The 16,183-nt window shown below is 38.0% G+C and overlaps 1 protein-coding gene across 1 annotated transcript; it reads right to left on the reverse strand.

The window, feature by feature from the left end:
• Positions 1-15,075: 15,075 nt before the first annotated feature.
• LOC120146256 (transcriptional regulator SUPERMAN-like) lies at positions 15,076-15,841 on the reverse strand. Its single transcript, XM_039159873.1, has one exon. It carries the CDS (start codon positions 15,839-15,841, stop codon positions 15,119-15,121), a length of 723 nt encoding a protein of 240 aa, XP_039015804.1. The 3' UTR covers positions 15,076-15,118.
• Between the last annotated feature and the right edge of the window lie 342 nt (positions 15,842-16,183).

Raw genomic sequence — 16,183 nt, forward strand, 5'->3', positions numbered from 1 at the left:
CATGAATATAATATTTTTATTGAATTTATTGTAGAATTCGTATTAACCATTTTTTTTTTTTTTTGCATACACAAGGACTTGAACTCGAGACCTTGCTTAAGCGATATCAAATTGCTTACCACTTGAACTAAAATTTGTTGGTAATAGGCATATTATACCTTTAGTACATGAGATATTATGCTATTATTTGAACGAAACTCATGTATTTGCAATTTGAATGGTTTATTTGTGGAGTTAACTAACTCATCTTGGGATTAGGGATGGCAACAGGATTTGGACCGGATCTAGCTAGATTCAGATCCAGATCCATTTTAACATCTTGGATCCAGACCCGCCCAAGATCCACGGGTCTTGAAAATCGAGACCTAGATCCAGATCCAATAGATCTCACGGATCCGAGTCCAAAAAGAGTATGTTAAAAAATGATCATTCGACCTATTTTTTAACGTAATAAACCGTCATTGACTAATTTCACATCACATTTCTAATGGAGGAAAGATTAATTTCAATACAACTAGTAACAAAATAAAAAACGATAAACTAAAATCTCAAAAAAAAACTCCACACAATTACACAAATGTCTTTTGAATAACACAAACATTAAAAAATGTAAATCATGAAACATTCTATTGTAACAAGCCGAGTTTAAAACCTATAAGAACTCAGGTGTCTCCCTCTATAAAATATCTATATATTTTTTTAAAACTATTATGTTGTGTATATATATATATATATATATATATATATATATATATATTAAAATCAAAGGTGTGATTTTCTATAAACGAGTAAACAGATCCAAACTCGATATCTTAGTGTTAGATCCGAACTCGAATCCGTACTTTAATCAAAGGATCCATGTTCGATCCAGATCCGTCTGGTCCAAAATTTTATGATCTATACCCTATAAAACGGATTTGAATCTACAAATTCGGGTCGAGTCTAGGATCCATTGTCATCTCTACTTTGGATACATTTTAATAAACGAGTTAGCAATAAATTAACTCCAGTTTGTAATTTTTAATCAATCGCATAATTTAATTTGAATAAATAATATTATTTTATGTTAAAAAATTATATTTTTAATATCTGTTGCGTGTTGTGAGTACTATAAAATATATGCAAATAATGTGCAAGTATACACAATCGCTCAAGTAATATAATGATGAGTGAGTATCGTCTCCATAGGGATTGGGTGAAATCACAAAAGTCTAACCAAAGCAACGCACTAAATTATCTAAGTATAGTTAGTCTTGATATATACAAATGTCACGGTAATGGAAATGTGTATGCTGGTGAATGTGGATTGATGGTGTTATGGTGTAGCAAATGGAAATGCAGTGGCAATGATGGATGTTTAATATTGAGTATGGCGAAATGTCAAGGCAATGAGAAATGGTAAAAACAGTAAATAAAAAGATAAATAAAATAAGAAGAAAATAATCCTCACGTGACAAGCTTCCAATGAAATGAATGGTAAGGATTGGTCTAAGGTTGCTAAACTTATTTCTCAAGTATATTTAAGCTATCTTGTCTTTACTTACTCGACAGAGCTTTCCTAAGGTGTTCAAAAGAACCTAACAGAATAGGATGCCAAGGCATCTGCTCTCACTCAACGATGTTGGACAGCCTATCCTATTGATAAAGACACCCTTTTTAGTCGTTGAAATCCTATCCTAGTCTCTTCCGAGATCTAAGGGATTAAGTTATAATATTCCTAGGCCGTTTCAAAGCCCCTTGAAAATACCATAACCCATTGCTTATGAGGATCTTATCTTGCGTTTCTTCCGAATACTTACAAGTATTTTTAGTTTAGGATTCTTCCGAATACCTAACCTTCATCTAAGAGATGGACATTTACATGCCTCTTACAAGCCTAGATGGTGAAGTATTCATAAGCAAAGCAAATAAAGACCCAAAATAAACTTAAATATACTATTGAAAATAAAGTTCAAACAACCATTCAACTAACCACCACCAAATAAGTTAGTTCATGGTGGGGTTCGAAATATCCAAACACAAAGTCATGAAAATATTCGTTCCAACAACCCACAAAATAATATAAAAATAGCAGCAAAAAAAGGGAAGTGAGAAGAAGCCTTCGTCGCGCCACCGGAGGTCTCCTCTCGGCCACCACGAACCACCTAGCTTGCTAGCTCCTTTCGGCGCCTAGCTTGCCACTCCTTGGAGCTTTATCAATGGAGGAATATTCCAAGGAAAAAGAAAGGAAAAAAAAGAATTAAAAATCTAATTTTTCTGCTCTATACGTGTGCTCTTCGTCCTCTCTCTCTCTCTCCCATGAGGTGTCATATATAATAAATAAAATATCTAGGGGTAATGATGAGTTTGTTGGGTGCAAAATACCCCTCATACCCCTAGAATCACATTTTGTGCATGAATCTTATCCTCCAAGTAGCAGTGATCCATTGGTAGCTCTGGCAGGCGGTTACAGTAGTCCTCCACGTGCAGGGACAGCTGTCCAGTGCCAGCTGTCCTGATGCAGAAATATCTTTTTGTCTTTTTCTGGGCCAAAAATGCCAAGGCATTTCAATCTGCTCTAGCAACGTGTGATGTCGCGGCATTACTTCCCAAAGAATCCTTTTTCTTGCTATTCCCTGCACACCATAGACAAACTGAACCTTTCCCTCAAACAGCATCATTAAGAAATAAAATAGCACAACCACCACAAATGCAACTATATGCAACTACATGATCCTAAAATGACTAAAGTGAGCTTTTGAACAAACAATAACTTAAGTGAAAAAGGCTTTAAAAGTAGCCTTTTTAGGAAGTTAACACACCCCCAAACTTAAGCTATTGCTTGTCCTCAAGCAATGGATAGTAGTTACATAAGCATAATGTCATGGAAAAGTTCGATATTAAAACAACAAGATAAAATTGAATTTCAACCCTCAGAACGATAGGCTTCAACATGCTAGACTTATCAAGAATTCAAGTACTTTTCCCTAGGTCAAAATCCTTTGTGGTAGTGTGTGTGTGTGATTGTATCCAATCTATACTTAGCGAATTTAGACAATTTCTAATCAAGTCCCCTAGTTTTTGTCAAGGCATTTACTTATCATTAAGCACATTTTTACTCCCTTTTTTTTATTGCTGTTACGAAGGGAGTCAGCTCATCACACCTACTCTTCCACACTCTAGATGAAAGGGAGCATACCTTCCATCCCCGAGCTAGTTAAGTAGAGTCATCCCGTGACTTCTTTCATTCACTCATATGCACAAGGCTTCCATTTATTAAAGAAAGTTCCAGGAAATGCCACGGCAAAGAGGAGTGTCCCTCTACAGCTATGCTTAAGCATTTATTCACAGTTTCATTTCTAAGGGAGTTTGTTTTTCATTTTTCTTTTAAACACCATACTATATTTCAATGCCAAGACTAACTAAAGTTCCTTCATAAAAATTTCCTAAATTTTCTAAGTATAGAAAACATACAAATCGTGTAAATATTTTTCACAAAGCATCAAGCCCTAGAGTGAGTTCTATCATTCTCAACAGTCATTTACATTCAGATTCTAGCCTAACAAAATTATCATCATCGGGTATCCTCAAAACATTTTATCTAACTGTCCTACCATTTACTGATGCCATGGCATAATACTATGCTAATGTTATCATGCATATGACCTACCAAGAACAATACCTCCCCCAAACTTAAGGGAAGCATTGTCCTCGATGCTTTAAAGAGAACTAAACTAACTATAAACTATATGTTATGCAATGAAATGCAACTAAATGAAAATAAATGCAAGAGAGGTACCTCAATGTTTACGTGATGGTGGTGCTTTGGAGGTGCTAGCAGCTCCTCGTCGGGTGCGCTTTCGGATAGGTGCTGGGCTGGACTCAGAAGAATTGGAATAATAGTGCGCAATGCGTCCAGCCGTGGTCTTGGTGCGGCGACCACTACGTTGTGCAGGAGAAGGATTGGGTGCTGGGACGGGGCTGGGTGTTTCTTCGACAGGGACAGTGGGCGGATATTCAGGAGTCTTGGACCGGTATGTATCAGGAGTAGGGTCATCAGCAGGAGGATCACGTGCATCGTGCTCAGGCTCTGGAGATGCCTCGGCATTGAATGCCGGTAGAATTTCGTCTGGGAATCTAGGAAAATTCCGTTGTCCGTGGGGAATGATTTCTTGAAAGAATGATTCCACCACAGCATCTCTATGCTTCACATATCCAAAGAAGTTACGGATGTCACCGTGTAAAGCATGCAGTTGAGCTTGAGTCTGCGTCACAGCTTCCTCGAGAGCAAGTAACCTTGCCTCGGCATTCGATTCTGTAGCACCTGCAAATTGCTCATGAACAGGGTCATTAGACTTGGGATTTTTAATTCCCAACAACAGTGGAAGTCTAGCCCTAGTGATGCCCGATAATCCAGGTAAAATTTCATCAAAAGCATTTTCCTCAACCTTTTTCTTACGACATAAAGCGGTAATTAAATTAGGAAACACCAAAGCACTTGCCTTTTTACCCAAACAGTCCTGAACTTGCTGAACAATGATACGACCCACATCAATCGGACGGGATACCATTATAGAATGTAAAAGTAATAAGCGTGAAAGTGATACCGTAGTGTTGTGGGAGGTGGGCCTGAGTTTATGCTTGAGGAAGTGATTCCATAATTTGGCACGCGGCTGAAGACGTTCCCGGTTGACCGAGTATCGGCTCGTCTGGCGACCATTCCACTCAGTGTTTTCGAAACAAAGGTCCTCCAAGATCTCATCGTATGTGTTGCTATCTGCTTCCTCTTCGAACGTGGCATGGGCGTCTACTACCTCCTGTAAATGAAAATAACGATTAATAGCAGTGGATGTAAAACGGATTTGCTTACCTCGAATGAAGATGGAGTGTTGATTGAGCTTGGAAATATTCGCATAGAACTCCTTAACTAATGAGGCGTTCACCGAACCAGGATGACGGGCAAACTTCTTCCATTTGAGCGGCGTCACGATGTCCATAACATCGGGTCCAAAACCACCATCGGTTTCCTCTATAAAAATAAATCCTAACTCAAAAAAGAGTTTTCGGTTCTTGAAGTTTTGGAACCGAGCCTTAGCCTCATCGTTCTCAAACTGTTGCCAAGCGATCGTGTCGGTTGGAGCCGGTCTTGAGCGCACCATTTTCAGTGTTTTTGATGTAAGAAAAATGAAAAGGGAATAAGCTTTTGAAAGCTTTAAAAACTTGGATGTATTTCGGCTATGGAGAAATAACAAAGAAAGAAGATGAATGAAAGAAAGGAAAAAGGTCAAAGTTAAAATGAAAGAGAAAAATTAATAATGAAAGATAAAAGAAAAAGTTAAAAATTTGGGAGGAAAAAGGGGTGATAGGACGGTTAAGAGAGAAATTAGTGGGTGGGGGGTTGTGCGTGTATGGGGAAGGAAAAACTGCCAAAAAGCAATGATGTGATGGGACAAAAACTGTGGAAAGCAAAAAGAAATGTCAGAAATTAAATTAAAAAAGAAACAAATCAAAAGAATATCTCTCCAATTAATGCTTTGTCCTTTCCTCCCTTTGGTAACCGCTCCTTGTACGGTTTGCAGCAATGTGGTCCCTACAAATCAGATCAAAAATTAATTACAAAATAAAATAAAATAAAACTAAAGAAAAAAACTTGAATGTTAAATTTTATTTATGCACAGACACAAATTCAATGCCAAGGCATCGAATTTTGGTTCTCCTCTGGGCACGCTTCAGTATCGTGCAGCCGTAACACGTCCTTGTTGTGCGGTGGTGGAATTCCATTGTAGGCTTTCAGACGCTGGCCATTGACCTTGAAGATCTTCCCATTGTCTATTCTCTTGATGTCAACAGCTCCATGGGGATAGACATAATGCACCTCAAATGGCCCTGACCATCGAGATTTTAGCTTCCAAGGAAAGAGTTTAAGTCTGGAGTTGTAAAGCAAGACTTGTTGCCCCACATGAAAATATCGTGGCATCAGTTTTTGGTCATGCCACTTCTTGGTTTTCTCCTTGTATATCCGAGCATTCTTATATGCTTGTGCTCTAAACTCTTCCATTTCATTAAGTTCTAATAATCTCTGCTCCCCAGCTAGTTGAGCATCGAAATTCAATCGCTTGATAGCCCAATAAGCTTTATGTTCAAGTTCAACCGGGAGATGACAAGCTTTCCCATATACTAGCTTGAAGGGTGACATCCCCAAAGGAGTTTTGAATGATGTTCTGTATGCCCAAAGTGCTTCATCCAACTTTGGCGACCAATCCTTTCGCTTTGGGTTCACCACTTTCTCTAAAATCTGCTTGATCTCTCGATTAGATATCTCAGCTTGGCCATTTGTCTGCGGATGATATGCCGTGGCAATCTTGTGTCGAACTCCATATCTCAGCAATGCCTTGGCAATCAACTTGTTATCAAAATGGGTTCCTTCATCACTGATGATAGCACGAGGTACTCCAAACCGAGTGAAAATATACTTGTGTAAAAACTTGAGTACGGTCTTAGAGTCATTCTTTAAATTTGCTATTGCTTCCACCCACTTTGACACATAATCCACAGCAAGCAATATATATAATTTTCCTTCAAAATATGGGAATGGTCCCATGAAGTCGATGCCCTATACATCAAACAGCTCTATCTCCAAAATATTTTGCAGCGGCATCTCATGTCGTCTGGAGATGTTTCCAGTCCGTTGGCATCGATCACATCCTTTGTAAAATGCTTGGGCATCTTTAAACAAAGTTGGCCAGTAAAAGCCTGATTGCAGGACCTTAGCAGCAGTCCTTGCTCCACCAAAATGGCCTCCACTTGGGGCCGAATGACAATGGTACAAAATATCACTTTGCTCCTCTTCAGGTACACATCGTCTAATGAGCTGATCGGCACAATGTTTGAACAGATATGGCTCATCCCAAAAATAGTGCCTTGCATCGTGCTTGAACTTCTTTTTAGCCTGACTATTCAAATCAAAAGGCACAATTCCACTAACAAGAAAATTAACAAGGTCAGCGTACTACGGGATTGCTGCGGCATATAAAATTTTCTCATCAGGGAATTCCTCTTGGATATCTACAGTGTCATGGCATTCAGAATTGTTCTCTAGCCTAGATAAGTGATTAGCAACTTGATTTTCAATTCCTTTTCTATCTACCACCTCTAAGTCAAATTCTTGCAAAAGTAAGATCCACCGAATAAGTCTAGGCTTGGCATCCTTTTTGTTCACTAAGTATTTTATAGCCGAATGATCAGTGTGAACAATCACTTTAGTGCCTATTAGGTAAGGTCTAAATTTATCAAAAGCAAATACTACGGCAAGTAATTCTTTCTCAGTGGTGGTGTAGTTCAATTGTGCTTTATTTAAAGTGCGGCTAGAGTAATAAATAACATGAAAGATTTTACCTCGGCGTTGCCCCAAAACAGCTCCTACGGCATAATTGCTTGTATCACACATCAGTTCAAATGGTGATGTCCAGTCGGGAGGGACTACAATGGGTGCCGAGATCAGTTGTCGTTTCAGCTCAGTAAATGCGCCGAGGCATAATTCGTCAAACACAAAGGGTTGGTTTTGTTGAAGCAATGTGCACAAGGGCTTAGAAATCTTGGAGAAGTCTTTGATAAACCTTCTATAGAATCCAGCATGTCCAAGAAAACTTCTTATTCCCTTGACCGAAGTTGGTGGTGGCAATTTTTCAATCACTTCAATTTTTGCCTTGTCCACCTCAATACCCTTGTGTGAAATTTTGTGGCCTAATACAATGCCTTCAGTCACCATGAAGTGACATTTTTCCCAGTTTAAGACCAACTCAGCCTCCTCGCATCTCTTGAGAACTTTTGCTAAATTACCGAGGCATCGTTCAAAATCATCCCCACAAACAGAAAAATCGTCCATGAAGATCTCCAGAAAATCCTCAACCATATCTGAAAATATAGCTTGCATACATCGTTGAAACGTTGTCGGGGCATTACAGAGTCCAAAAGGCATCCTCCTAAAGGCAAAAGTACCATAGGGACAAGTAAATGTAGTCTTCTATTGGTCCTCTGGTGCGATGGCAATTTGATTGTACCCCGAGTACCCATCCAAAAAGCAATAGAATGCTTTGCCGGCCAATCGATCCAACATTTGGTCGATGAAAGGTAGAGGAAAATGGTCCTTCTTCGTAGCTTTGTTGAGTTTTCTATAGTCCATGCATATCCTCCATCCGGTCACAGTGCGAGTGGGTAATAGCTCATTATCCTCATTCGTAACCACCGTCGTGCCTCCTTTCTTCGGAACACATTGGACAGGGCTCACCCATGAGCTATTGGAGATAGGGTAGATCACTCCAGCATCAAGCCATTTTAGAATTTCTTTCATCACCACTTGCTTTATAACAGGGTTGAGTCTTCTTTGTGGTTCAATTGAATTGCTGTGGCAATCTTCTAGCAGAATCTTGTGCATGCAGATCGTGGAACTAATGCCTTTCAAATCGGCCATAGTCCAACCAATTGCTTTCTTATGATGCATCAAAACACTTAACAAACTTTGCTCTTGGTTAGCAGTAAGGTTAGCGGAAATAATCACCGGTAAAGTCTCATCGCTACCTAAGTAAACAAATTTAAGATGCCCTGGCAATGTCTTAATCTCTAGATTGGGTGCATGCAATAATAAAGGCTTAGGAGAAATAAATTCATCAAAATTCAGAGGTTTAAAATTCATACCTAATCTAACTTGTACTAAGCTAGATTGCTCCTCCAAAATTGGAAAGTCGTCGGACTCCACTAAGCTTTCATCATCCACCCAATATTCATTTTCTGCTAGCTGAATGAAGTTGTTCTGGCAAAGATGTTCAGTCTCTTCTTCAATCACTGAGTTCAATTCAGAAATGCCTTGGCATTCTTCAGTGTCATCAACATATTTGAGCGTTCTAAAAACATTGACAGTCACACACTGATCAGCCACTCTCATGGTGAGTTCACCTTTTTCACAGTCTATCAAGATACGTCCAGTGGCTAGGAAAGGTCTTCCCAGAATGATTGGTGCCTTGGCATCAACTTCGCAGTCCAGAATTAAGAAGTCAACTGGAAACACAAACTTGTCCACCCTTACTATGACATCCTCGACTCTCCCTTTCGGTTTAACATGGGATTTGTCGGCAAGTTGTAAAATAACTGAGGTGGGTCTTGCATCTCCTATGCCAAGCTTCAAGAATATCGATTTTGGCATTAAGTTGACACTTGAACCAAGATCACATAAAGCCTTTCCAACGAAATTAGCTCCAATTGAACAAGGAATAATGAAGCTGCCCGGATCATTTCTCTTTGGCAGAAACTTACTCAATGAAGAACAAAATTCTATTACCGTGGCAACAGTCTCTACTTTCCTCTTCTTGGTACAGATGTCCTTTAGAAATTTGGCATACATCGGCATCTGTTCAACATCTTCCAAGAGAGGTATATTGATGTGGAGCTGATCAAGAATGTCTACGAACTTCTTAAACTGAACTTCATCATTGTGCTTCTTCAATCTTTGCGGGAAGGGTGGGGGAGGTCTAGCTTCCTTAGCTGTAGGAATAGAATTTTCTTTTGCCTTGGCATCAGAATCTGGTACCTTGGCAGAATCCTCCTCCTTGTCCTTCTCAGAAACTCTTTCATCTTGTAATTCAGCTTCAGTAGTGGGATTAGAATCATCTTGTTGTGGCCCACTATCCTTGACTTTTCGATTGATTTGTGTTTCACTCCTAAGAGTTAACACATTGCAGTGCTGTTTTCCAAGCCCTTTAGTGACTTCAGTATCACTTGGCAAACGTCCTTGCTGACGCTCTTGCAATGCCGTAGCAATCTGACCAACTTGACCTTCCAAAGCTCTCAGAGATGAGCTATGGCTTTGAAGTAAGGCACCTTGACTATGAAGTAAAGCTCCTTGATTTTTAATTGAAGTAGAATGGTCTTGCAGCATTGTCTTCGTAGTAGATATGAATTCTTGAAGTGTAGCTTCTAAGGAACTTATGCTCGCTGAATATGAAGCTCCTTTGTTAGCATTATGCCATGGCATAGCATTTTGGTAACTTTGAGGCTCATTGTGATTCTGATGCCTAGTAGGTTGATTAGCATTGTGGTCTCCTTGATTTCCCCATGAAAAATTAGGATGCTGACGCCATCCAGCTTTATAAGTGTTTGAGTAAGGATTGTTGCTGCCTCGATTGTAATTGCCTACAAAGTTGATGGACTCATGGTTGGTTGGGCATTCGCTCTCGTGATGATTGCCTTGGCATAACAGACATGCCAGACTAGTTATTTTCACTTCCTTCACATCAGTGGAACATTGTAAGTTCTTCAACATATTAGTAATAGCGGAGAGTTGAGCAGACACCGAATCTTTGGCTTCTAACTCGAATGCTCCAGGTGCTCTCCTCCCACTCCCAAGTCTTGAGGAAGGAAATTGATAATCATTGTTAGCAATTCTGTCCAAGATAGCAAACGCCTCCGTAGGTGATTTATCCAGCAATGTCCCATTTCCCAAGGCATCCAGTAACATCCTCGTGGGTGCATTGACTCCATTATAGAACATGACTACTTGAGTCCAATCATGAAAACCATGATTTGAACACTTTCGAAGCAAACTCTTGTAACGATCCCAACACTCATACACGGATTCGTCGTCGCCCTGGCGAAAAGATGATATTTCATTCCTTAGCTGCGTATTCATATTCAGTGGGTTGTACCTCAATAAGAAGCTCTTACAAAGATCGGCCCATGATTCCATCGAACCGGCTGGTACACCACTCAACCAAGCTCTTGCTCGGTCATGCAATGAATACGGAAAAGCTTTAATTTCAGAAAATCCTCATGCACTCCTTCTTGGCGGAAAGAATCACAAACTTCCAGAAAATTGCGAATGTGCTGCCTGGCATCTTCAGTTGGCATACCCCCAAACTGCCCAATGGAATTCAACATGTTGAACATGACTGGTTTCAGCTCGAAATGTGCAGCTTGAATTTCGGGTGCCACAATCCCAGGATTCAGATCATCCAGCATCGGATTTAAATGATCTCGAATAACACGAGGCCTGATAGCAGGTTCAGCATTGTTTAATATCGCGGCATTCAGATTTCCATCATCTTGACCAATGCCTTGGTTTCCAATCTGATACATATTTCTTTGAGCACGTCTTCTTCTTCTAAAGAGTCTTTCAATCTCAGGTTCTATCGGTTCCAAAGGCTCTTCAGAATTTCTTCTAGGCATACACTAAATAAACCTGAAAAATAAAACAAAAATATCAAGTAAACTATAAAAAAATAAAAAAAAAATGCAAAACAAAATAAAATAAAATGCTCTGGCAAAACTAAATAACTTCAGGCTGCCAATCCCCGGCAACGGCGCCAAAAACTTGTTGCGTGTTGTGAGTACTATAAAATATACGCAAATAATGTGCAAGTATACACAATCGCTCAAGTAATATAATGATGTGTGAGTATCGTCTCCACAGGGATTGGGTGAAATCAAAAAAGTCTAACCAAAGCAACGCACTAAATTATCTAAGTATAGTTAGTCTTGATATATACAAATGTCACGGTAATGGAAATGTGTATGCTGGTGAATGTGGATTGATGGTGTTATGGTGTAGCAAATGGAAATGCAGTGGCAATGATGGATGTTTAATATTGAGTATGGTGAAATGTCAAGGCAATGAGAAATGGTAAAAACAGTAAATAAAAAGATAAATAAAATAAGAAGAAAATAATCCTCACGTGACAAGCTTCCAATGAAATGAACGGTAAGGATTGGTCTAAGGTTGCTAAACTTATTTCTCAAGTATATTTAAGCTATCTTGTCTTTACTTACTTGACAGGGGTTTCCTAAGGTGTTCAAAAGAACCTAACAGAATAGGATGCCAAGGCATCTGCTCTCACTCAACGATGTTGGACAGCCTATCCTATTGATAAAGACACCCTTTTTAGTCGTTGAAATCCTATCCTAGTCTCTTCTGAGATCTAAGGGATTAAGTTATAATATTCCTAGGCCGGTTCAAAGCCCCTTGAAAATACCATAACCCATTGCTTATGAGGATCTTATCTTGCGTTTCTTCCGAATACTTACAAGTATTTTTAGTTTAGGATTCTTCCGAATACCTAACCTTCATCTAAGAGATGGACATTTCCATGCCTCTTACAAGCCTAGATGGTGAAGCATTCATAAGCAAAGCAAATAAAGAACCAAAATAAACTTAAATATACTATTGAAAATAAAGTTCAAACAACCATTCAACCAACCACCACCAAATAAGTTAGTTCATGGTGGGGTTCGAAATATCCAAACACAAAGTCATGAAAATATTCGTTCCAACAACCCACAAAATAATATAAAAATAGCAGCAAAAAAAAGGGAAGTGAGAAGAAGCCTTCGTCGCGCCACCGGAGGTCTCCTCTCGGCCACCACAAACCACCTAGCTCGCTAACTCCTTTTGGCGCCTAGCTTGCCACTCCTTGGAGCTTTATCAATGGAGGAATATTCCAAGAAAAAAAAAGGAAAAAAAAGAATTAAAAATCTGATTTTTCTGCTCTATACGTGTGCTCTTCGTCCTCTCTCTCTCTCTCCCCCATGAGGTGTCATATATAATAAATAAAATATCTAGGGGTAATGATGAGTTTGTTGGGTGCAAAATACCCCTCATACCCCTAGAATCACATTTTGTGCATGAATCTTATCCTCCAAGTGGCAGTGATCCATTGGTAGCTCTGGCAGGCGGTTACAGCAGTCCTCCACATGCAGGGACAGCGACAGCTGTCCTGATGCAGAAATATCTTTTTGTCTTTTTCTGTGCCAGAAATGCCAAGGCATTTCAATCTGCTCTAGCAACGTGTGATGCCGCGGCATTACTTCCCAAAGAATCCTTTTTCTTGCTATTCCCTGCACACCATAGACAAACTGCACCTTTCCCTCAAACAGCATCATTAAGAAATAAAATAGCACAACCACCACAAATGCAACTATATGCAACTACATGATCCTAAAATGACTAAAATGAGCTTTTGAACAAACAATAACTTAAGTGAAAAAGGCTTTAAAAGTAGCCTTTTTAGGAAGTTAACAATATCAATATTAGATTTATAGTAATTCCTTTCTATGTTTTAATAAACTAGTTCTAAACTCATATAATAATTAAGTTTTCTTCCTTATATTATTATTTGTGCATCCAACGTAGTATAAATTCCATTGAAATTTAATTAATTATTTAACTTTTCCTATAGTTTGGAGATTGCTTTTATATATAGTTCTACACATTACTTATATTGTTTTTGAAACTCATAACTCGATATTAGTTCCATATCTATATGAAATACTTTATCATATAGATAATATGATTTAAATAGTAAGAGATTTAGTAAAAAAAAAATAAGAGATATAATTAAACAATTTAAACATTTTGAGTAGAATTGAATAGAAAATTAAATGAATGCATAAAGTGATCTCAATGGTTAAATGAAATGTTACTTTCTTAAAAAGTCTTGGATTTAAGTAGCAGCATTTGTGGTGTGTTTGCGTTGTCAGTGACTTAAAAAAGATTCTAATAGATATTACTTATAATTACTCTAGATTACTTAAAAAATAAAATACATATCTTGACAAAAAAAAGAACATTAATTTTAGATAATATAATAATAATAATAATAATAATTTTTATATTTAGACTATGAGAGAGACCATACATAGAAACTTTAACCGAGTTGTGGTCACTACTCCATTAAATTAAGTTTAAATTTTATAAAATATAATACATGTGAACAAGTATTTAATTAATCTAAAACTCACATATCCCAATGAGATAATAACACGGTTTTGGCTTAGTCAGTTGGTTTGAAAGGAATTTTCCCAAGCACTGTTGTCTAAACTGCAAAAGAAACAATGCTAGCATTTGATGTATGTTGGTTAGATTCAATACACATTTAATATTAATGTCCCGGTAAAAGAGAGTTGTTAAATGTATTGAATTTTAGCAATTATTTATACAATGTAAAATCTTAATTACTGTGTGAACATATAATATTTTAAATCACTTTAGGTTATTTAAAAAAGATATTAATTAATATTTCTCATATATTTATCTTTTTTACACTTTATGAAAGTTACAAGATAGAGAAGTCTAAAAACATCTCTATCACAAAATTACAAATTACATCTAAAGTACTATCAATTGAAAATCTGAATTAATGAATTAATATTTTGGTCATATCATCAATTATCATATTAATTTCACAACAAATGTTTGTTGCGGATGCAACAATTCTTGACAGTTATTTTTGGTATCGCATTGTCGCTTCTTTCCTGGGATTGAATATTATGGTTTGTTGTTTGTAATGCTCTGTTCGGGTTATATGTATTATTTTCTTCCGTTTAAGACTTTGAAAGATTTTACCGAGACATACAATTTAAATAAAATTTGTTTAATTATTAATAATATCATCTTGCGGGCAAAAAAAAGTTTTATCATCCAATTTTCTCATACGTAGAATGGTGTTTGGCTCTACTTTTAACACACGATCAACCAAACCATAAGAAATAAATATAGCAACTATAGGATATAAATGGTGTAGTAACGAGATTAGTTAATATCCTACACACCTGATCAGGAGAGTGGCATAGCATATATCAGCTTATAAATAAATAAAAAGAATAATGGGAATGTATAAATTTTAAGTGTTACCCAGAATTTTATTTATTTTCTGTTTTGGTAAAAGTGGTTTGTTTCCCCAAACGCAGAAAATAATGGCAAGGGCATTGGTTTAGTGTTTAATATAAACAACCCCCACGGAAAAACAAGCCGAGAGAGAGAGAGGCACTGAATCTATTCAGAAATAACCTGTAACCCAGATAATGACACTGCACTGCAAACTCTTTCACCCAAACCCTAATCTCCTTTTCCTTTCTTCTTCCTCTTCTTATAATACTAATAATAATAATAATCCTTCTTCTCTTCTTCTTCTTCTTGAATTTACAGCATTTGCTGTTTCTTTTCTTCAACTTTCATACATAATAAAAAATTTATACCAAGCATTGATGGGAAAAAAATCTCAGACCAAGTTAATCAAAAACTGGCAAATATGTAAAGATAAAAATTGCACACTCAAGCTCTTTGATTTTGTTATTTTACTTTCTTTCTTTTCCTTCAAGATGTTGTCGGACTATGCCCTAGTCGGAGCTCTAGATCAAGATCTTCAATTGATGTTTCCTTGAGATTAGTTCCGGCGGCAGAAGTGGTTGAAGATTCGGCTTTTGTTGAGTAACTAAGAGAAGAAATATTCAACCCCAGAGGCGTTGCTGGAAAATTTATAGACGGTGGCGCCACCGTCGAGTTGTTAGAAGGATGATATGGTGAAATGGAGAGAAGGGTCGAAGGTGAATCAAAGGAACATGCACTGTTAATTGGTGGATAACTAAAAACCCCATTAGGGCTAGGTAATTGGTATAGGAGGCACATGCCACTATTTGTGGCGAATTCTTGAGTAGTCGAAGACGGTGAGGCTTGGTTGATTAACGGAACAGAAACACCACCGCCACCAGGTAGCTGTATTTGATGGAGCCGAGCCCTGTCACGGCGGTGTACGTTCATGTGACCACCAAGTGCTTGAGCTGACCTGAATTCCCTTCTGCAAAAAGTGCAAGTATACGACCTCGGCGGCCAAGTCGTGCCCATCGCGTTACCGGTGTCCTCAGCGAAGGCCCGGACTTCCCATGAATCGTCATCTGGTTTATAGGGTTGAACCTTAGGGTTCCACATCCAGGAGCCAGCAGTGGGAATAGGGTTATGCTGAAGAAGAAAATGACGGGTCTGACTTTGTTGAAACCGAGCTAAGTTTTGAAGGTGATTCAATGAGAGAACGCCAGCCATGGTACTGGAAACATTTAAGATAGGTGATGGAGATTTGATAAAGGGGATGAAAAGGGTTAAATACAGAGAGGATGGGCTTAAAGATAGAGACAAAATGAAACACTTAACACCGGGCATATCACCCAAATCTTGTACCAAGCATTTGGATTTTTTGTTGTATTTATATTTAATTAGCTTAATTTGCCCACTCAGCTCAACTCAACTAGCTTTTCTATTCCTCTATGCTTGCAAGGACTATGTCATACTTCGGCTGCAACGCCAACTTTTTTATTGGCTCAAATCTCTCGTGCATTTCCTCCTCTACAATTTAATTATGTATTAGTATTCTTATTATATAATTAT

Source organism: Hibiscus syriacus, unplaced genomic scaffold, assembly GCF_006381635.1.
Source record: "Hibiscus syriacus cultivar Baekdansim isolate YM2019G1 unplaced genomic scaffold, ASM638163v2 tig00110904_pilon, whole genome shotgun sequence".
Taxonomy (NCBI): domain Eukaryota; kingdom Viridiplantae; phylum Streptophyta; class Magnoliopsida; order Malvales; family Malvaceae; genus Hibiscus; species Hibiscus syriacus.

Bases quoted from the DNA above. Each gene is read 5' to 3' on its own strand.
- LOC120146256 (XM_039159873.1), bottom strand. From the start codon at position 15,841: ATGGCTGGCGTTCTCTCATTGAATCACCTTCAAAACTTAGCTCGGTTT.